Source organism: Eufriesea mexicana, unplaced genomic scaffold (assembly GCF_001483705.2).
Source record: "Eufriesea mexicana isolate 0111107269 unplaced genomic scaffold, ASM148370v2 scaffold4744748211, whole genome shotgun sequence".
NCBI lineage: Eukaryota > Metazoa > Arthropoda > Insecta > Hymenoptera > Apidae > Eufriesea > Eufriesea mexicana.
In genome coordinates this window covers 131,211-155,308 of record NW_016907866.1, presented here as the reverse complement: position 1 = coordinate 155,308, position 24,098 = coordinate 131,211, and the positions used below count along the sequence as shown (strand labels likewise).

The window sequence follows — 24,098 nt, the reverse complement described above, 5'->3', positions numbered from 1 at the left end:
GGCAGAGAAAGCAGATTACGCGGTGGTACTTGGTTTAACAAGGGCGGTAAGTAGATTGTAGTGAGAACGATTTCCTGGTAGAAGAGGAACGTAGGCGGGTAAGAAATGGCCGGCGATTAGGGCGAAAGATAATCCATAAATTATCAAAAGAGCGGAGCCCGCGAATTTTCAAAAGGGCGGAAACCGGCCGCCATTACGTCGATTTTTCTCCTAAGCGGGAAGGCCGTCCTCCTCCGTTCCTCCTTCCTTTTTTTTCTCCGGGATACATTATGGGATTATTAGAGCGCCACGGTGAACTAATCTTTCCGGGGGGCGAAATTGTTCGCCCCGTCCTTCGACGCTCGTTCTTCGTGCCAAGCTCGTTTAATAAACCTTCCTGGCGCGCGCTTTGCGGCGCGCCGCGGCAGTAATTTCTTTAAGGCGCGCTGCCATTACGCGCCGGATTCCCAACTACGTGGGACGACTCCCTTTTTTTCTTTCACCTTTTTCTCCCTTTCTTTTCCCTCTTTTTCCCCCCTTGTTCTCCGTTTCTTTCCTCCCTTCTTTTACGCCACCCGGTAATTATTCCGTGTCTAACGACCGCGCTGATACTCCAGCAAGTTGGTCCAGCGACCTGGATCGAAGGGGCGAAGAAATTTGATGGCGATCGCGGCTAGACAGTGGGAGCTTCTGACCGGAAGTACTCGCGGACGATAACGATGCGCGGAACGATTGTTTCGGCCATTTTGTACTGGTAAATGGGGTGTCGTTGTTCTAGTATTGTGCTCGTTGCTCCGGTATTGTATAATCCATTCGAGATTTCGTTTTCAGGCTACAGGACCCACGTAGGAGTTCGTAATAGAGAAGGACGACGACAGAAGATGGGACTATGTGTAATAGATTAAGGCTGCGCAATTGTTCTAGGAACTTGGAAGCAGGATACAGAGTATTGTATTTAAGTGGTCGTGAGAAGGGGTTGAAAATTTGTTTTGGCGAAAAGTACAAATTGGCCTTGAAACACCCTGTATGTGAAAAAATTTGTTTGCGTTAGAATTGGTATACATAGAGACGTTAATTCCCAAACGGGTTGCTAATTGTCAGTTTCTCGACTCTGCAATTAACTTTTCAGAGAATTTAATGACGTGTCAATATTCAATTATCACCTGTTTGTCTAGTCATCTATTTATTTATCTCGACTGAAGTTATATATGCATAGCGCGATGATTAACTATGTCTGAGAGCAAGAAATACATTTAATGTAAATTAAACATTCTATTTCGACCACCGTGCCGAGATAGGAGTAGCTCGCGAGGGAACTTAATTGCCACGCTTCGCAAAAACTAGACTACGTCTCTCTGCCTAGAAAAACACAACAGGTAATATCCTGTGGTACGTGCCACGATGTATTAACATCGCGCGCAGCCGGTTATCTAGAGCCACCTTTGAAACAATATACCCTAAAATAACGAGTTAGAAACGCGGGGACGGGGCATGAAATAAAACTCTGATTAATTTTCGTTAGCGCAGAGCGTTAGTTTAAACGTTCTGAGCATGTAACAGGTTTATTTCGAGAGGAATTTATTTCACTTCAAACGACGCCATGTGAGCCGCCATTTTGTAGCGTCATTATGCGAACGACGCTCGATTTGCCTTTTTAAGAAAAAGTTTCACGAAGAAGTACTAACGAAAGCATAACACAATATCTATTACATTACACTTACAAACAGGGTATACCAAATAGTAATTTCATACTCGAATAGTATTGCTGATAATAAATATGATATTATTAACATAATACAATATGATATTACCGCTGTATAACTATTCATTATATTATATTTATTATCAGTAATGTTATTTAAGTATTCAAATTACCCTGCACGGTATAGTACAGTATAATATAACACGGTAGATATAATTATATTCATAAATATAATACAGAAGATGTGAAAAAGTATGTTTAATAAGAGGAACGTACAGTACCCTGCAAAAGTCTTGGACGTAGAGATCTTGACCGATGCGATCGTAGTGGTCACTTAACGAAGCTCGTTTGCATTAAAGAGGACGTGGCGAATGGGCGATCGATGAACGCGATGAGAGATCGTTGAAGAATCCAGAGATAGATACACGCGAGGTAGATTGCTCTTTACGATTGTTATAACAGTTATTAAGACAGCATCGATAAGACATTGCACGCAAGCACAGGCGGCTAGAAAATTGCTAATTATAAGACACGATAAATAGCACTTACGTTCATTTATCATTCTCTCCCTCTCCCTTAAAACTGTATGCAATTGTTTCCTAGTAATTAATACTTTCAGTTTTTGTATCCGCATACAAACGTACCATCAGCCACGAAACCCCGTTCCATTATTATGCGCAACCCTGAAACATAACCTAACACACTGGCATAAATACCGCAACCATCAGCCGCTGCTACTTCCTCATATTTTTATTTACGATCTCCTAATATTCTATTTTTACTATACTTCGTTTAAGCTTACTCCACGTGCGATGAATTAAATTTAACAATTACGAAGGCAGGCAAGTAGAAAATTAAAGAACTAATTTTGACTGAGCTACAAACTCGATCCCATAATTCTAGGATTTTCAGCGTTCTACATCACGATCTCTCCTTAGAAATGCTGAGGTGGAGGATCGGTGCTGCCCAACGTCCGAGCGAGGAACTAATAATGACGTAATACCTTTCTGCGTCGACAGATGTCGCGACTGTGCATTCCTAAACGCAGCCAGCGCATGAACAATCCGGTTGAAGTGAAACTGATACTGACCAACGAGTCGGAAGTCAAGAAATAAAACGTGAATGGCGTCGAGGTGTAACTGTGTCGGTGTTATCGAGGATCGAAGATAAAAGAAGAAGGGAGGCGGAAAATCTGAGGAACTTGGACAAGTTTATACGTGATAGTTCCTAGTTGCCCTAGTACATCGAGCCATTTCGCGTGTCGGCCATCACGAACGTTCGTTCGGTTGTCTTTGTCTCCTCTTCTCCTCGCGGACCCTCTCGGGCTGCCTCTCCGACATTCCGTTGAACTAACTCGACCCAATTTGCCGGGACGCGATGAATTACCGGTCGTCCAAACCGCTGAACGAAGAGAACAATAACACCAGCCGGAGAAAATTTCGCGCGACACACTCCTAACAGTGGTCGTTAGCGTTAATACGTTATCAACGCTGGCCCAGTCACGGAGCACGGTACTTTATCAGGACCAGGTCGTAACGCGCCGCGATGGCTCTCCTTTATGAACGCGATAATCGCGCTTAAAGCTGTTTAAAGTGCAGTAAGTTCAATTTCACTCGGCCCATGGCTGCGCGCTTCTGTCGAAGCGTCGTTTGAAGTTTCCACGATGGTGTTGATAATGGAACACGTTTCAGGTAGCAATTTCGGAAAATGACGCGTCGGGTAATACCGTCATAATTGTATCGTACCCAGGGAATCCTGGGGAATTTTCAGCCGCTAAATCGCGAAAGGTAAATCAACCAATTCGTTACACGTATGTAGATATCGCGCGAATATTTCGCACGAATTATCGAGCAACGAGCTAAAGCAATTTAGAAAAAAGAAACTTGATTTTCGGTTATCCGAGTTTATGGGACAGGAATAGTAGTATACGGAGTTTGGGTAATAGACAAGCATGAAACGCGATAAGGTGTTCCTTATGTTACTATATTTATTACTGCACTGTTGACATAAACGAAATTGGCAGGGAAAGAGTGTGCCCAAGTTAGATAACTCGCCCGTGGAATCGTATTGCGCCATATTTATTTATACTTGTGCAATGTCGGCCTGTCGACTGACATTTAGTTTCGCGATAGCGCGAAATTTGTAACCATTTCACAGAGATACCAACGTTTCGCTCTAAGACACCTTTTTCGAGAACAGCACTAGTTGAAACTCGAAACGGCAACTCGAGGTTGGAGGATACGCGTGATTATGGCCGCGTGACAACACTTGAACGATGCAGCGTCACACCGCGTCGTCATGTTTCACCGAACGGGTAGACCCTTCGTGTCTAGAGCAACGTGGAAATGGTCTCCACGGAATTTGACAAAGCCAGTGAGTAACTGAATAGGGCAATGGAAAGCTTTCTACAAACAAAGATGGATCGCATTGGTATCGATGAATTTATTTCCAACGATCGCAATTGACCGTCCTTTATATCTGAAAATTATTCTGGATTCGCCACAGTGTATACGACGTTTGTGCTATTGCGACTGAAAGCAGCGTGCTATTGAAATTCTTGCTGGTTGGGCCGTGTTTGGGCGCCGCAATAATTTACGTCAGTTATTACAATAGGTATAACCGGTACACGTTATTGTTCCATCCGCGACCTCGAAAATAAACCGATTGGCCGCAACATAACCTCGCTAACGCGATTTCCGCGCACGCATTATTTAGTTGGCAGAGAAAATCTTTCATTTACGGAAGTAATATCGGTTTCGAAATAACGAGGCTAATAATGCAACGACTGGACATACCTGCATTGGGAAAATGGCACTCTGACAGGTGTCCGTTCACATAACCTCAACGAATTGCTCGTACACGGAGCAAACGCGTAGCGAGGAAGACTTTGATGCTCCTTCTCTGTGTCTACCGTACGCAACGTATGCTACGAAGGTAAATAGAGGCAGGAGGAAGAGAAAATTGGAAAAACAGTCGAGAATTTACTTTGGGCTGAATAGATAACGTTGAATGGCTAGGTGAATCTACAACGATCCCGTAGAAGCGTATTAGCTGAGAGAGTTTAATTAAAACACGTCCAAAGTTAGACGCAAGATTTGAATTTTGCGCCATTTGTGTGGTAAAGTGTTGCCAACAAAAGCAAAAAGACTGCGTGACAGCTGACAGCTCAGAGTAATTAAAAATGGAGTATTACATGGAGTGTTGTATCTGAGTAGGAATTAAATCTAGGGACGTGGAAGTACAGGCTTTGTCCCTTATATTGGCTCGGTAAACGTTATTGCACGACTTTCCCTAGTTACAAGTTATAGCTGTTGAAATATTGACGTAGTATAGATTCAGTTTTGCACTCCATTGCAAATATCGGAAAGCAATGGAGGGAGTAATGCCGTAATTACACGACACACTGGCGTAAGCGAATTTTACCTAACAGCCGACCCCTGTAAAATCGCGAAGGCATGTGTGCATAGCTTAGCTACGATAAGATACGATAAGGTGAAGACAGAGGTACGTTTAAAGTTCTAAAGTCACACAAACCTCCGATGAAAGGAGCTTTCACATGCCAAGGTCTTCTGATCGAAACTATAACATCCTGTTAGCACTTAACGCAGCTTGTTCCCGAGCAATTACTGGTAATGAACCTCGTGAAATTTTCAATTCCCTGGTGTCGGTGTTTATGACTTAGTCAGCTGGCGATACCAGCCACGGATTATATCTGGAATAACGTACGATGCAGGTTTTAAATTGAAATTTATCGGCTCTTTAAGAATTGCTGGGGGTCTGGAATATATTAAAATAATATCGCCGGTATATTTTTGTTCGATGGATAAACAAGTACTGAAAAAGAGGAAATTCGACATGGGGCAAACGTATATAAACGTGTCGACTGCATACAGAAGCATGGCACAGAAAATAATTTCGAATCCGTAGCTCGGGTATTGTACCTTATCGTGGGTAAATAATTTAATTCATAAAATAGAAATATTTACCCTCCACGCTGGATAAGATCGAAAAATTGTCGTACCGGTTCGTAAAACGAACATAATTTATAACTTAGGTTTCAATCAGTAAACAGATGTATACCATTTTATCTTTATTGTACCTCTAATGTTTGCTAACGTCTAAGATTTTAATTACTCGTTTTATATTACAATTGTCTCGGTGATTATGTGTATCGAAATTGATGTATAAGCGTTGAAGTGGAATATGTGAAGAATAATGATTTACATAGCAAGGAAATGCCCTCAAAGTTGTATGAGTATAATTAGAAAATAATTCGGTGGTATATACAGTATTTAGAATATATTGATGGATCACAAAGATATTGTACAATACCAGTCAAAAGTATCGTTAATTAAACAAGCAAATGTCTGAATATAATAATTCATCTTCCGTTACATGAGACAGCCTTAAGACGATTTTCCATTTAACTCACTAGCGCCACCACGGTCCGTATCTCCGATAGATATAACCTAAATATTGTATTTCTTTCTTAATTTCAAGCTTAAATATATTTTCTTTCCATTTCTATCTCTGTCTCTGTCTGTCTGTCTGACTCTCTCTCTCTCTCTCTCTCTCTTCCCCCTCACTCATTTGCTACATTATACTCTACTTGTCACCTGCAGAAAATGTATGAAAGGAACAACGTGTCACATCAGTTGAATATGCATACTAGCCCCGCTCTATATTCGGATATTTGATCACTTTTATAGTCAAAACTAATATAACTGACGTAATCATAGCAAAATTTATGTTGCCTTCTATTCAAACAGAGACATTTCCCGTTACTTGTATCACGGCGACTACCTTCATTCGACTGTATAATGCATTTATGTACTAGTTACACGTAAGTAGTTGCAGTGTCAGTAGCAGCTGGTAAAGGGTGCCGTCCGCGTCCTCCGCGTGGTGGCAGCATCGGCGCTGAGAATGCAATAGAGTCTCCCGCGCCGGAAGTTCGCTTTTTCCTTTCGTTTGATCGAATGTCCGTGCCGCGAATCGGCTTTCGCATCACGTTGATGGCTGAGTAGCGTGTGCCGCCTGACAATGCCGCGAAGCATCGCTCGGCAGCGACGCTGGTCCGGGCTGACCGTGTAGATAAATAGAAACGTTCGTTCGACAGGGGCTGGATACAATAGAAAATTAATGGCGAGTCCGTCGGCATACCGATGCCGAGTGGTGGGGGTATGCGTGACGGGTAGTGGGGTTACGCATGGGGACCGATGGCGGGACGCGTAACGCGAGTCGGTGGATCAACCGCCACTTTTGTTTTCGGCGCTGTCGTCGCTCTCAGCCGAAGCTACGTCGCGGATCATCGCCCGCACAACTGACATCGAGGGTGTCCCATTACGCGGACACTCTTACGCGTGAATTGACGCGGCCGAATGATGGACAGTTTTTCCATTGAAATCGTAGATCTTTGTAATCGTGTCGAGTATTCGGGCAAAATTGCGTGTCCAAAAATGTATCCGGAGTATCGTTTAGCGTCGAACGTAGAGAATGTTCAGGGGATGAGTGTGGAGAAAGGCAGAAAGAGGTTTATGTTAATGTATCGGGGATTCTTGGCTTTTTTCGACGGGCTTGGAGTACAGTCTTCGGACAGAATTTATTCGAGTTTCGGCGTTAAATTCAGAGCAGAGAATATCTGAAGAATGGGAACACCGAATTGTATCCACCGTAAATATTATTTTGATTTATTTAAGTGGACATGTAGAACCAATATCATAGCCAATATTAATTCAGTATTTTTGTACAGTACCTTTCAATACTCCTTATTAATAAATACTTTCCTTAAATACAATTTGCAGATATAATCGTGAGATTTTTTACGTACACAGACTAGGTATCTGAGTCTGAATGATTTGTATGCATCATACCAACTCAAGAAATACCCAATTTCTGAACATTTATATTATCAGGCGCAATTAATAATTACCTCGAATATTAAGCTGCACAAAAAGACGTCAATTTTAATTCACTCGGACCTATAGAGATAAGAATAAATGCATGGTGATGTAATAGCGTAACACAAAGAGGTAGTTAAAAATATAGTTAGCAACGCGCATAATCTTTCTCGAGCAAACTACAATCACTCTTGATGAGGAGGGAAAGGGAAAAGGAAACAAATAGAGAGAAAAATATGTAGGAAATAAAGAGGCACATATTTCTCGGGAATATTCCTTAACTTCAGTCGTAATAAAACTCCTAATAGCTATAACGTCTCGACATACGTCGCTGCCCGCTAATTAAGGATTACATGCAACGCTGTTCGCTTGGCGCATAAACAAGCTGCAATCAATAACGCCGCAGGATTAACTTTGCACGATTTCTGTCGTTAGTCTTTTCCTCGCTCGTTTCCACTGTAGATGTCGCCTCGGTAATCTTCAACTACCTAGACAGTGCCTAGACAGCATCGATTTGTCGAAAGGACAACGCTTCATTGTCGATACTCGCGATAGCAGCGCTCTCTAAGCAATCGCCGCTGTTACTCGAGATATACAGACACGTCACAGGAACAATAGAAAAGGTACGAGGTGCATTTTATTGGCTGGAAGCCGTATATATCGGAGACAAACGACTCCGAGAATGGGGGGAAGTGGGTTAGAGAAATGCTGGGGTCAGATGCGAGAACCAAAATAGATACTGGTTATCTCCTTGCTACATAACTGTGGCAACGTATGTAGCTGTTTGTAGAGGTCCCTAATTTTTTGGTTTCAAAATGATTTCACCGTCGTGTGCACTTGGCTATGGTTAAAAATAGGACTTTTTAAATTTATTCTCCACAACAATGAGCTCTGTCATAATTAGAATGTTTCATAATTAATTTTGGGTAATTCAAATACTTTACTTCTTTCATTTCAGATGTGCGGTCGTGTGGAAGTGTAACTGTGAGATATGCAAGTATATAGAGCTACATGGATATGTAACTATACAGGAATGTACGGGTTAGATACAAAAGTTATTATTTCTGGGAATATGTCTGACCCTTGTTGGACTTGGTTCAAAAACAAACAAGTTGTAATATTTCATGTAATTAAAAGTGGAATTTTAATGCAATAATGTTCACTGTAAATTGTGAGATTCGTATAATATTGCGTTGAAGTTCGACGTGTGCCTTGTACGACTTCCGCCAATTATACTTTGCCCCATTTGGATGACTGGTCTGTATCATTACTAGGGTTTCCCGAGGTCTGGGTTTACGAATATGCACACCTGAAAATACCGTTATTCCGACAGGAGACACGCGGTTTATTTAGACTGCATATTGGTTCTCTCGAATTTGTAACTGAATATGGAATAGGAATTTCGAAAATTATAAATACACGATAGTGGAAAGCTTCGTGCATCATGAATGTGCACTCCTCAGCGTGAAAATAGAACTACCTCGTCTATAACGACCTGTAACCAGGAATAGAATTATAATAATTCATCATAGCCTAAAAATTTATTAATATTGTCCAAAAGTTGTAGCATATTTTCCCTGTGGAAGCTTCTTTAAATACTATATGGTGCTCTAAAAGTCTCGAAGTAATTATTGAGAATAAGCTTCCTGCAATCACTTTATGCAACATGATCAAAATTATTTCTTACTCATGACAATATTAAATCCCCATAATGCGTCAAAGGAAAAGAAAGATTAAAACTTGGCAAAAATAATTAAAAATAATTCAATTTCCATGGAACATCGTATCCAACATATACAGTGTACGACAGACTGGAGATTTCGAATAATTAATTGTCTTTTTTTATTTCCATTGATTTTGAAATTGGCACGAAAAACATGGGGCTAGGATGTTGAAAAAAAGGTCTGTCGAAAGTTAGTATTAACGAGATATAGTTAGTATAAGGACTCTACAAATATCCGAATTTTCCTAACTGCCCTGACGAATTCGTCCAACGCACATCAGATCGAATTTCAACTCTTCCAAAGTTTTAATGGGCGATCGTGTAAACATGATCTCGAATCCAAATACTCGAACTCGGTTGTAATTACTGGAGTGTACTTTACGGAATAAACTTAGTTGCGCTGATCGTGAGCATCGATGAACCTTGACTAGGACCGCAGAAATTTTACGCGGCGAACGAGCTCTCGGCTAATTTCATCTCGAAGAAATTCGTTCGCCAGTCTGACGATCGATTTCGAAGCAAAGAAATTAATAAACGGGAAATCTCTAATCGTTGAAGTTACAGTGAATTTTCTATCATTCTTGGGAGATTTTAACGAGAATATAAAATGTAAAAATAAAATAAAAATTTGGAATTATATAGGAAATTTATATCGAAATTACATTATGTTATTACACAGTTAATATAAAAATAGAAACAAAGTAATATGACACGTAAAAGTAGTTAAAATTTACAGTCAAATTTTAAAATTATTATTGTAGAGAAAAGGAGAATATTTGTATAATAATATGTAATAAACAGTAAACAATAAATTATAATTAATTTTCTATATAAAAAGAAATTTAAAAAGCCTCTATTGGAAATAAGTGCTAATTCGTTCGAAATAAAATTGACGATGTTATAGAGAAAAATATTGTACGGAATGTAAAATCTAGATATTGGGGAAAAACAAGGCAATACTATCTGGAACCACCTCTAACAGTATCGTGGAAATACTCCCGGCAAGACGTTCTTATTTTATTTACTACATTCCCATCAGTTCCTGGAATCAGTTCGAACGAGAAAATAGAAAGCTTTTATCCCCTGCTCTTATTGCCAGCTAGTATCGCGTTTCGACATTAACCTAACAGGCACTCGTCAACTTACTATCCATTACCCTCACTACATTTAACTGACAGGATTTTATTACACCCTAATCAAAACCATTTTAAATCTTTAAAGCTATAGAATTATATTCAAACTTAAAAAGCTATAAATACACCTCTTTCACGTTATTTGAAAGAATCATTTTTGTAGTAATAGTAAACAACATATTAAGCTTCTCAGAAAATTTTCAAATTTAATTCGTTAATAGTGTATACTAATTAACACACTGCGATCATGCATAACGTGCAAAATATGTCTAAGCAATTGAAACTTTTTAAAATGAAAATAAATGAAACATTAGTGAATTTATTAGTGAAATTAGTGGATTTAATCAAGTTTTCAAAATACATCTCAGCACTCTATGATTCTGAAGACAAATATAAAATAAGACAATAAATCTCATCTGCTTAAAATTTAATTATTTTCAGCAGATGAGATCACTATTAATTGTAAATGATTACTACATACTATTTCCCACTCCAATCGCGAAATTCCAAAATCCTGTAATTACACAATCGAAAAAATATTCGAACGATCTAAAATTCTTTAATGCACGAAATAAAGAATTAAAATTCCAAGAGAAATTCCACCAATTCGAATTTGATCTATCCACATAGCGACGCGTATAGCGAGCTAGAGCCAGGTCAAAATTTTGTGCCAGAAAGTCTCCTTTAATCGCCTCCCCACTCCTGTTTCAAGCATATCCAATTACATACGAGGGTTGCACGACGCGTTTATCGCGGCGTTATTTCGCCTGTTAATTGTCGCGGGGAAGGAAGAAAAGTTAGAAACGATGGCTCGACTGTTAACGGCGAGTGCCGAGCAGCGGAGAACGCGCGCGCGCGAGCATAATTACTCGAGTCAATTTCCCGCAAGCTTGGCAAGCACCCGCGTCGGCCGATCGTACGCAGCATCATTAAAATTTCGCCAGCAACCCGTCGCGGTTAGAAACTGACTGTATCTCCGACGCGAATTTCGAAGCAACGCGCTGCTCCCGAGCAGAACCCAATCGGAACAAGGTTAGGTTATACATATGAATGAGCTGGACACGGTTAGACCACTTTTTCGCGACCAAACACCGAATCTTCCATCGCTACCTGTTTTTTCAATTTACGGATTAATCCGGATTGTCTCGCCTTAAAAGGTGTGTACACGAGTTCCCGAGTTCGCTCGCGCGCGTTTAAACGACGTATATAACTGTGTGCAGTATTTGCAATATATTTGTTGCGAGCAAAAATATTCGAGAGCAACTATGTATTGCGGAAAGAACGTGTATTGAGATCAGACTCGCGAACGATGTGTGTAGTATTTGCAATATATGTATTTATTACAAGCATGGAGTTCTGATTTGTCAGAAAGAATTTTCAGAAGCGATGTATTGTTGTAATAATTGTCGAAAGCATCGTTATTACACTGTAAGGAACTCAAATGTCACGTTGATTCATCTTTTGTTGCTCGTGAATGCTTTGGGACGATTTCGTACTTAACTCACTAGCGCCACCGCGACCCGTAACTCCAACGAGCGTACTGTAAGCGTCGTATATGTCGTTGAACTGTTTTCTTACTTTTCGATCAAAATGTATCGTTGGTAGTTGATCGATTTCTGACAAGATCGTTTTAATATATGCTCAACACAATTGTACGAAGTTCCTATTACGCTAAATAGGAAGAAATTTTGAAATAATTTTAAATTTTGTTTAGGCTTTCAAGCTTTCATGAAAAATGTGAAGAAGTTTTCATCATTACTTCGTGTATTCGTGAGTTTTGGTGGTATATTCAGTAAATCATATTCAGAGAACGAACAAAATGATGAAAGTTGTTGGTGAATAAGTCACAACTTCCATGTTGAACCAGTTCATCGCTCATTCGATCAAACCAGTTGCCCAAGATTAATTTGGCGTGCAACGTTCGCGATAGGATCGTGGTTAGTTGGTAACGATGTTAGTTAGTAACGTCAAAGGTTAACAGGGGCATTAAAACCCAGAACAGGAAATAAATCTATGCGTTTGGATCAACGATCCTGGATGTAACAAACATCTCCTATAATCAATTATCCTAGTTGTTATTCCAATATTAACAAAATCGCTTATAAGGTTCTAAGGTTCTAAGCTACATTTATCACGCGACCATAACTATACGCAAAATACTTTAACAAGTCCAAAATTCGAAGAATTTCTAAAATTTTCACCTAATTTTATTCTCGATGGCATATGTGAAGTGCATAGTAGTTAACTAAATTTAAACAATATTTCATAATTATATCGTAATGCAGGGGTTAACGCCTACGAATTGTACTGTAAACTATTCGAATGTTTGAATGTTGAAAAATAATTTTTATTTCCTTTCAACAAGTGGAAAATCAAGTCGATAGTGGCACTTCACACCTTTTGGTATCCTCGAATCGCGGAATAAACCGTGAATAATCCAGACGATCTAATCTCTCCCAAGGCAGCAGCAAGAAAGTCTCATAAAATACGGTTACATGAATTACGATCGTGAATTCCTCCCCACGCTTCTTCTATACGCATAAATTTGTCTGAAAAAGTAACACAAGAATTTGAATAAAACACGTTAATCTTCGAAGATTTATCGTTACTCCACATTCCCTTCCCGAGCAACCGTTTTGAAAATGTTAGACATTTTTTTCCTAACAGTTTACTGGTATTACCTCAATTTATTAAAATTTGTACATTAATCTAAAAGGAACATTCGAAGGATAAAGATGTAAGCGACATGAAAGTATATGAAAAATTTGAACCGAAATAGATAGAAATAATAATATTCTTATATATCAACCATTGTCCATATTAAAGGGTGAAAACAGCCCCCAAACTCATATTTCGGAATACCTCGTGAAACAACCGAGTCAAAACTTCATCTCCAAACTATACGAAGTCACATAGAAAACTTACTTCCTTCAAATAATATATTAAAAGTTCAAACGTTTTCAATCTGCCATACAAAATCTTAACCCTTTGCACTCGAGAGGCGACTCTCAGTCGCCATTTAATCAGATTCGAAAGATCGTTATTAATTAATATTTCGAATTTAAAATTGCCCTACGACACGTGGAATAACGATATAAAATAATTCTACGACTTATTGTTAATTTGCACTTATTTACCGTTTTGAAAATATCACCGACTTTATGGCAGAAAGTTTTCGAATTACTACGTTTCTATAACGAAAAGATCGCCGAGTGCAAAGGGTTAACACGCATCCTTGTAAATAAACCTACGCAAGTACCATTTGCAGATACGCGTGGCCAGTGAATGCGCTATAATTAAAATCCCCGTTCATATTTGTCGGAGATTTCGGAAGGATAAGCATAGTACATATACCGGGTGGGGCAGCTGCACTTTGTACAATGGCAGGGTGGAAAGGTCGGCGGCGACCAAGTGCACTTCCGATGCATCCCTTGCAGTTTGCTACAGACAGGTGACGATCCATTGTGTCGGTAAAATATTGACACTCGATATTTTCCTGCACTCAGCACGGAGGGAAAAACGTTTACACGTAAGCCCATCTTCGTGATGGAGGTCCACGCTTTTTGCCCGCTTGCCTGTAGCCTTTCGTCGATATTAATTTCGCCCCTTATTCTCTCAGACGCCAAATGCGCGCGGCAATTATTTTAATTTCCCTGCGTTCTGCCCCCCGTTTAGCGTTGTCCGGTGCTTTTAAGCTGTCCTGCAGTTTATCGACAAACTGTCGTCCAATTTCCTTACAAAATGTTATCTCCCCGGCAACAATGCGCTTTGGTAGTTCTCACGTATTGCGTGATGGTGGATCATCTTTGGGCTATAAATTATACATCCTCCGAATTAATCGGTATCTATTATCATTGCTCCTTATGCATTCGCAGTGACAATAGTCATTGTAGATTGTACAGTAGATTTTATTAATTTATAACTTTTGGCTAGTGAACGGTGCAGCTGGAAGGTGACGCGTGGGTCTGTTTGGATTTACACTATATCATTCTTTGCATGTTCTGGATCAAGAGTGACCGTCTTTATTATCTACCACCGACTGGCTGACGGTCAGGGCCAATTGTTAATGTCAGTTAATCAAAATTTGATACACAGGGTGTCCCATTTGAAGGTATGCATTGAATTATTTCCCAAACTACAGTTCCGTTCAAAAATGTTTCACATTGGCATATTTTCAAGCTTATATTTAAATTTTTATTCCACTGCTGCTCCACCTGGTGTGTCTTATTTCCAACTTGACGCGATATGGAAGAGGACGAAATGGAAAAAAGGACCATATTTTCTTCGACATCGTGGCTGGCACCTCTCTCAGAAGCCCCATTCAGAAATCCACAGCGCGGGTATCGATCACCCTGTTCGACTCGCTACACACACGTGCACACCCCCTGTTACTCTTATCAATTACATTGGAATTACAGCTGGTATTCGTTCCACTTTTTCATTCGAACGTTGAACATCGGTACGTCGAATCGATCGCGTTATCCTTGACTGCATTTTTCTCCCGGATGAGTAGGAGACGTTGCAGGCAGGATGGCCTTTTTCGAGCATTCAGTCGGTTGTCGGGGGTAACACGGTAAGTGTCGAGCAGAAAGGGTTAACCCTGAATAATTAATACCAGGCGTAGCCTGTTCCGCCGGATCGTGAATCGAGGGTCCTTAATCATCTCCACCGTTGACCCAGATTAAGCTCAAAGCGCCGCAGCACATGACCCCGTCGATTCAATCCACGTCTAAATACACGTTAACAAATATTTGATGTTCCACGGCGACTGTTGTCACGAGCACCGTCGTTCGTGATATTTTAAAGGGATGTCGCTATTTGCATAACTGCACTTTGCGAATGGCAATTGCGCGTTCGACGAAGCCTTCGAAACTCCAGTAAGTTTATGCTGGTACCGAGATTTAATTAATTACTTCAGAAGTCACGCGTCTTCTTTTATTCCCATTATTATGTCAATTTCATAATGACAGTTGTAATAAATACTTCAGAATAATTATAGAAAGCATAACAATATTTCTGGTCTTCTGCAAAGTTTGCCAAGAAGATGACTTGATAGATGCTATGGAATGTTCATACCGAGATTTCATTAATTCTTTCAGAAGTCACGTGTATTCTTTCATTCGCATTATTATATTAATTTTATTATTATGGCTGTAATAAATATTTCAGCGTCTATTGGAAAGTTAGCCAAGCAGATGATTTGATAGGTACTCAGGAAGTTTTATTATGAGAAGCTTCCTTCTACGAGTTCAGAAGTTTCAGCTAAGTTTTCTTTGTCTAGTGTTTCGTTTAAGGAACTGATTTTGACTTTGAAACCTTTCTCCATCGCTTTCGATCATCTAGGGAAACATAATTTGTGAAATATGTTTCCCTTCTCGTGGAACAGTTTTTGCAGAAATATATTCTCGAGATCGGTTTATAGCGACAAAAATAAGTTGGTGGATAAAATGATTAATCTGTTAGCAGCAATGAACAGCTTTCAAGTCTCGCACTTATCCAGCCCTAAATTTGATATCTCAAGATCCCGTAGCACGACTCGGTGAGATGGATCCCCAATCATATTGGATTGTTCACTTACCGTCTTGTTTCGCCAGTTCTTCGCGCGGCAATTCAAGTACGCAGTCTGGCCCTTGATGGTGGTCACGTTCTTCGAATTCGATATGTCGAAGTACGGTCGAGATTGTGCACTGTCATCCAGACTGTTCTGATGAGCGTTGCTGTTCTTCCCACTGCCTCCATGCGGCATGTTGTAGCTGTGCGCCCCTGGAAATCAATGAAACGACGATTAAATCACATTGAAAGCGCCAACTTCCTCGTTATCGCTTTTCCAACTGACAATGATTTCAGTAAAGGAAGAACAGACTCCATTCGTTAGTGTTCGGAAACAGCAAAGAGACCAGAACTGCTTGTACGCGCAAGAAATGTATATATACAGTCGTAAGAACAATAGTCGTTCGATTCAGAATACCGGCTCGCCATCTACCGAGCGAATACATCGAAAAAGGTGCGAATCGTGAATAAATGTGAATTGCGAGTTTCAGAGAAATTTGAATATTAAGAGTTTGAATATATCGCATTGCTGGTGCCATGAAATCTCTGACCAAAGGAGACCTGACACCAGACGTCTTTAGCAACAAGGAAACCTTGACGATAGATGTCCCTAGTATCGTGAGAACTTTGACAATAGATGTCTCCAACGTCGAAACACCTTTGACGCCAGATGTCTCTAGCGTCGCGGGAATTTTGACGCTAGGTGTCTCCAATGTCGTGAGAACTGTGACGTCGAGGGGTCCCCAAATCTAAAGCTATATACACCCAAATGCAATTAAGGAAGAATTACCAAGTGATTTTAAGGGTTAAAGCTGGGATTTAATCATTTCAGAGATAGAGGATCACAAAACTTCTGCAAATACATATTTATAAGCAACGTAGTAGCATTCCTCTTCATTCCAAGTACGTACACACTTACTCCCATATTTGTGGAGACTATGGGTGGTGGTTAAATAATAGTACTCTATTTATTAATTAATAATAATGGATTGACAATGTGTGGTTACGATAAAGTCTACGAATATAGATAGATCAACTATTACAACTACAACTTAAGATTACAGCTTGATTCCACAACACAAATACAACTAAACGACTAACAACTTATACTTCTTTGTATACAACTCCGTTTAAAGACTCCTCAAAAACTCTACACAAGAACTGTACGCTAACCACTTTTGCCTTCCCTTATATCGTCCCCAACATGACTAAATATGGTCATGCTAAGGGCCTGACGCATCGCCGGGATTTTTCCAACCGACCAGGCCCTCGAACCCTCGGCGACCTTCCAAACTAAAGTCACCTATGCACAAGATGGAAATTCTGCGATACTACATATTTGTATCTAAATTTAGGTTCAAGTATTCAGGCTAATTTTAAATAGCAATAGGTACCTGATCTATGGTCAGGACGAATGTTCACGCAAGCTGAAGTATCAAGTTGGTAACTAAGTGATAGCGGATTTTAAATAAAAAGGAAAATGCAAAATTTTTTAGTGAATCTCGGACTTTGGTATCGTCTGGGCTGGTTCATCTTGCATCACCCACGATCTTTTCCGATTAACGTTGTTATAAACTATCCTGAATCTCAGATTTTGGTGTCGTCTGGGCTGGTTCATCTTGCATCACCCACGATCTTTTCCGATTAACGTTGTTATAAACTATCCACTTTTCGTCACCAGTTATCAGTCGTTTCAGAAATCGATTAATTTCGTTGCGTTTCAGAAGCGAATCGCAGATGCTAATGCGTTGCGTCAAATGAATTTCCTTAAGCCGATGAGGTATTCATAAATCGAGTTTCTTGGCATAGCCAAGCCGTTTTAATTTCTTTTGAATGCATGTATGCGATACATTGAGCTTCTCTGCAATCTCACGTGTTGTGCTATGACGATCTGAATCGATAATGGCCTTGATATGGGTCTCATCAACTTCAACTGGACGGCCAGATTGTTGCTCATTTTTCAGTGAAAAATCACCAGAATGAAATTTGGCAAACCAATTTTGACACTGTCTTTCTTTAAAGGCTTCATTCCCATATACGGCGCATAACTTCTTGCGTGCTTGCGATGCGTTCTTGCCTTTTCGGAAATAAAACGATAAAATATGTCCGAAATGCGCGTCTTGCCCTTCCATTTTTAAATTGAGATAAAAACGAAACTAAATAACTAATCGATACAATTTTTCAACTAAATTAAAGGCGGAAGTCCAAACAACATGAAAACGATATAAGTTAGGTACCTTGAACACGCTGACAAAACAAAGGAATGTGCAAAAGCCATCTATTGACAAAATCCGCAATCACTTAGTTGCCAACCCAATATTTGGACACACCTCCAGGTCTAACTTCGTATTTCTCACACAGTAGCTCACAGTCCTAGCAAAGTGTCAGTGACTCCGAGTTCCGTGTGTTCTTTTTGCAACGGCCTGACTCGCGTATTCGATTAAAACGCCAGTCAACTGGTGGCTCGCAGTCCAGGTGATAAATGTCCATGTTTTTATCTGCGTAGCGCGTCATAGTTGCTGCGTGAACTTCCCAAGCGAATCTGTTCCTACTGCAGGCCTGACAAAGCCCTTTGCTCGCTGATACTTGCTACAATCGCTCGTATCGTCCTTTGTTTCCCTGCCGGGTACCATCGCGACGTGTACCCAATTCGACTGGCCTGTTTATCGAACGAGCTCCCCGATGAATTTCTTAATGTACACCGCTGGAAAGATAAATTGTCCCGATAACAGACGACTGGTTCGTTATTGAATCGCGGGCGTCAGCGTAAATTTCACCGTTGATACAGCATTCGCTTTGTGATCGGATGTTGCACCGTGTGCTCAGACGTCGCGACTGCTGACTGACAGCGTCATAAAACCGGGAAAATGCTCGTTTCCGAAATTTATGGAGGCCTTTTAGTCGTTGACAGCTGTTATCCAGAACATCCAGGATTATTGTTATCGCTGCTATTTTCCTTGAGTTTTTCACCAGCTTCGTGAGAAGATGGACAGCCGAAGAAACGCGTGTCTAGATAGTTATGTGGTAGAAACATTTTCATTGAGATAATTACGACGACAGGGTACTCGAATTTTAACCCTTCGCACTCGGCAACATATTCGTCACAGGGAAATAGCAATTCTGCTATAGAATGGACGATAATAGAAATTCTGAATTATTCGTGTAGGAATAGTAAATGAGAGACAGTGCTTTATTAGGGTAGAGTGTCCTCGTTTGGAATTTAGGTCCAGAGGACCCGTTGGCTGCCACATGGGCCGTAGGAGGTCAGGACCAGGTCACGTGAGGTGGCCTTCCACAACCCTGGCTTCCCCTCGCATAAGCCAAAGATGGCGCGGCCGTAGTCACCTCTCGGGGAGGGTCCTCGCGTGGGGGAACCTTCGGAGGGGCTAACTCGAAGACAGGAGTCCCATCCAACCCTGACCTTGGCGTAGAGGGAGTTTCTCCTCCTTCGGGGAGGCGCTTGTCCTCTAGACGGGCTTTAAAAGGGCCCGCTAGACAGAGAGTTAGTTACTAAGGAGTTACCAGTGAGTTATGAAATTGGTTATTAAATAGTCGCTAGAGTAGTCGTCAGGTCAGTGTTATTTACAGATATATAGATTTCTAGAGTTATTTCGTAGGAAAAGCGAGCCAATAAAGAAAATTCCTACAGTCTTTAATTAAAATTAACGTTATCGTGAATAGCGATGACTATCAAACCGATTATGCCCTTTAGTTAAACCCATAACAAAGAGATCATTAGATCACTAGACCACAGTACTCGCTATCTCCCTCAATGATCGATGGGAAAGGAACTACTTGCTGACAAGCAGTTGATAATTCGCATATCGAAATGAGTTTTCGATCGTTCTTTCGAAGCCTCCTAATCCTAATTGTACCTGGCATGATAATTCGACGGAAGGAAAATTGCGCCGTCCCTTGTTTGTCTCGTAGGGTACAAAACGCGATTGAAATCGCAGCTGTCGAATCGGAGAAGCAGCCAATTGGTCGTCTATTTTCTCCAGCGATTTTTAATCTCGAAACGTCAGGGAAAGATTCCCGGTAAAACGGTCCATAAGTGTTCCCGAGTTCGACCAGGGGATACAGTTTCAAACTGTTCGCCACTTTTGGCGAGTTGCAGGCCAAACTTCCGGGATGAACTTTAATGCAGTATACTGAACTTTTTCGATAGAAAAAGGAGAACCGATGATTTCACCGCTGTCTCGAACAATTACCCAACTTGTTTATTATTTTAACGCGTAAAATATATATATATATCTCCCTCTCTCATCCTCTATGATAGATGGAAAATTTTTTGGATCGCGAATAGAATCGCACGCGTGAAATTCGAGTTCAGGCGCTTGAAAAATAATGGAAAATTTATCAAATATAACGCGATTGAAATAAATATTGAAAAATAAGAAGGAATATTGCTAGGGAGAGTATCTATATGTAATAGTGATTATGGAAGTCGCTTAAGTTATACACATATATTTTGTTTTCAGACACGCGTGTCTACATAAAAATTAAAAATTGAAAAACGGAGTGTGAGAAGAATTTTGGTAATTGTAAAAACTCTTGAATAAAAACACTACACATTCAAATGAAGAAAACATATATTGATATCCGAGGTATTGTCTCTAAATTAATACTGTCGTTAAAAGGAGATTCGTATACTGAAATACGCTTCAATACCGCCATATTTTTTCCAAAATATACCAACTTCAATCAAGGATATTTACATTTGCTGTACACACGAGTCGACTAAAAAGTATCGAGTTTTCTCGTAATTAATTTACTATATTTCTCTGTACATCATAAACCAGCAACATTTTTAATTTAAAAATTATTTGATATTATCAGAAATGGGGAATTTGGGTCCATGTTTGTTTTATCTCTACATCGACTCGCCTCACTTTCGTACTATAATTAACTATAGCAATTTCAGAGTGGAACAGCATCGTTAAACGAGGCGATAAAAATCATTTGCCTGAACCAACGAATCCTGTTTTTCGCAACTAATGAACGTACGATGGCGTGAAGGGATTTTCAATTTACTTGGTTGAAGGATTTATCGAACACTATGCCAGGGAAGACGGATAACGCGTAGTTTCGGGGTGAAAAGGCGTCATTTCCGGAAAAGTGGCAATTACCCTGTTTGAAGGGAGCGAGGCAAAAACAGAGAAATTAATTTACTCTCTGAATCGCTCGCGTGAAAATCGCGGTAATGAAAGGGGTGATTTAAATAACAGTTTTTATATCGTGAATTTAAATATTTCCCCGGACATTCGAATATTGTTGTTGCTCCCGTGAAATAATCTTATTAACAATCATCGTCGCTGCATGTTGCAGCACCGACCCCTTAACGGTAAACAATATTTAATTAACAGCCATGCGTACAAAGGGGAGTTGCAGGGGAATAAATTACAGGCAACTGGAAGTCTAGTTAAGCATATTTTCGTTTCATTCATACTACAGGATGTTGATGAGGAATTACACTGAATCGTTAATAAGGAATCGTTGAAATTTGTAAATGAGGATTTATGAAAGTATGAAGGTGTAAAATATTTTACAACGCGTTAAAATTAAAACCCAGCGAATAACTTGAGGCAAAGATTAAATATAATTCACATGAAATTGTAATTTTGAGGAACCCTATCCAAAATATCGTTTCCAATAACCATGTACTATCTACTGTCACTATGTCGTGCTTTTTCGTTGACAACATTTTACCAAGTAAGTGGCGTAAAATTCAAATCTTGCGTGAATTTTAGATATAGATACATAAGTTACTTATGGTCGCTGATAAACAAAGATGTTAATACGATCTTAAGTAAAATAATAAAAAGAAAAATGTGCAATTCTCCACTATTCGTCAGATCTGATATCTCTGCACGTTTTTCTGAGGTAAACAGTCAACTTTGAGAGCAGTGCTTCGTCATCCATTCGAGAATCACAAATAATGGAATCAAAGATAATTCTGGCAAATGTGTGTTCCAGCAATAACGCTTGATTCGCATGCGATACTAGCTGCGACAGTTAAAAAGCACGATTTTAAAGTGGTCCATCTTTTAGCAAATAGCACGCGGAGTGGTCGAAAGCGCGCAACGCAGGCGTAATTGGCTTGTTATCACTTTGGCGGACGTTCTAACCGCACGATTCGTTTTCTACGGGTTTCGCCGCTAATTACAGCGCACAGCTGAGAACAGGCGAGTACATAATCGAATTTCGTTGCTCTTAATTGCGACACGATTACGCGCGCGACCGGCTCCCGTAAATATTGAATTTAGCCACGTGCTAGCCTAATCTTCCTCGCCATACTCCACTTCTTCCGGCTGTATCGTGGTATCGACGCAATACGAACTGGTAATAGACATAGGAAATAGGAAATGCATTAAAATTTAAATAAATATTGCTAGGAGAGATTTCACAGGCGTTTATGAAGATTCGTGCCTACTTGATTATTGTCACGAGTTCAATTAGGATATCAGTTATGGTTCTGAATCTCATTGATGATCATTTGTTATTTCAGTTTCTACTTGTTGCGATAGTTTCAGTGAGAAATTGGTTGCTTGTCTCTATTTAGAGTACATCTAACCTAATTACGAAAATAAAAATGCAGAAATGAATTATAAAAATTAGATAGAAAATGTGAATATACAGGTAACCCTTCTATAACAGGATAGATAGGTTCCTAGAAAATGCCGTGTTGTGCGAAACCGTGTTGTATGAGACCCGGAGTCAGTTCAAAAAGGAGGGTTACGTTTCTGAAAACTGACTAAAAACAAATTTCTTTTTAATTCTACATAAACAACTTAATTTTGATTTAAAATATGAATGTATGTACAACACAAAACAAAGAAAATCAAAAATATTATTTTAATTTAACGCAACTTTAATTTAATAAATTTCTCTGTCGTCACTGCTCGTGCTGAAGTACAGTGATGCACAAAAGCGTTTGCAATTTTCTTATCACGTTAGAGCAGAACCGTGCTGTAGGAGGGTTCCCACAATTTATGAATCGTGTTATAGCGAAACCGTGTTGTAGGAGGGCTACCTGTATTTGTTTTTGAAGATTCTGCATCGATAGCGAAGAAAAAGTTCGATCTAAAAGCATGATTCATAATAAAAGTAAATATATGGGGATGTATTTTAAAAATAAAACAGGAAACGTGGATGTTCTTCTCTGAAAGATCCTAGCATCGAGGACGAAGAGCAAATCTAAGCTAAAAATGTAATAGATTATAAAGATAAAAATATGGAAACGAAAGATTAAATAAAATAAAGAACGAGGATGCTATTGTTTAAAAAATTCTGCATCGACGACAAACAGAAAAGGATTCTCACCGCGGTGGCGGCGTGCGTTGTCACATTTAAAATTTCAGAACAGTTGAGGTCGCTCGCGGCCTTTCAGGCAACGCTGGAAGAATGGCGATCTTTCAAGGAGCCAGGAAGTTTTCGATTCCGCGCGTTCCTTTATGCAGCCGTTTCTTCGCGACTAACCCCCGCGGAAGTTGAATTGCTTCGAGAGCAACGCGTTCGACGTTTCCCGTGACTTCTCGTCTTTTTAATGACGCCCCTTTCTTCGCGCTTTCTCGTACAGCGCGTTATACAAAACTTCCGCCGCCATTCCGAAAGTAATTCGATTTCGTCCCGTGCTCGATACGAACTGCATACAAACAAGGACGATCAAGGCGATTTGGTTTTACCGATTGAGAAAAGTGACAGAACATAGAGAAACTTTCTCAAATGCCACGTATATCCGCGTGAAAGTTGCTGAAATTTCTACTTCTCGTTAGAGCACGCTTACACGATCTCGAAAACTTTCGAGAGTACTTCGAAATTCACTCGAGTATCTCGTCGAAGTATTTCATTATCAACCCTCCTCGTGATTTTATTCCGTAATAAGTCCACCTTGTTCATGAAAATGAGCCTAACATTTCGAAGATTCATAAGAACTGTCGTAAGTTGCAGACGACGTACGAAGACATAAATCGTTACCATGTGTCCCATAAGCTTTATATTAACCATAAATAATTTTAACGCATGCTACGAAACTTCCTCGCGATTTTCCACTATTGTTAAAATTTGATGGATATTACAGAAGTCTCGATATTCAAAAGTTTTAAACCGAACGT

At 39.9% G+C, this 24,098-nt stretch overlaps 1 protein-coding gene across 2 annotated transcripts in view; it reads right to left on the bottom strand.

Annotated features, from left to right (window-relative positions):
* LOC108552969 (protein turtle homolog A) overlaps positions 1-16,180 on the bottom strand; it is a 208,169-nt gene extending 191,989 nt beyond the window's left edge. For both annotated transcript variants that reach the window (XM_017907725.1, XM_017907802.1), the window contains exon 1: positions 16,013-16,180. In XM_017907725.1, coding sequence (XP_017763214.1) covers positions 16,013-16,180 — 168 coding nt within the window. The remainder of the gene's footprint in view (positions 1-16,012) is intronic.
* Positions 16,181-24,098: the final 7,918 nt, after the last annotated feature.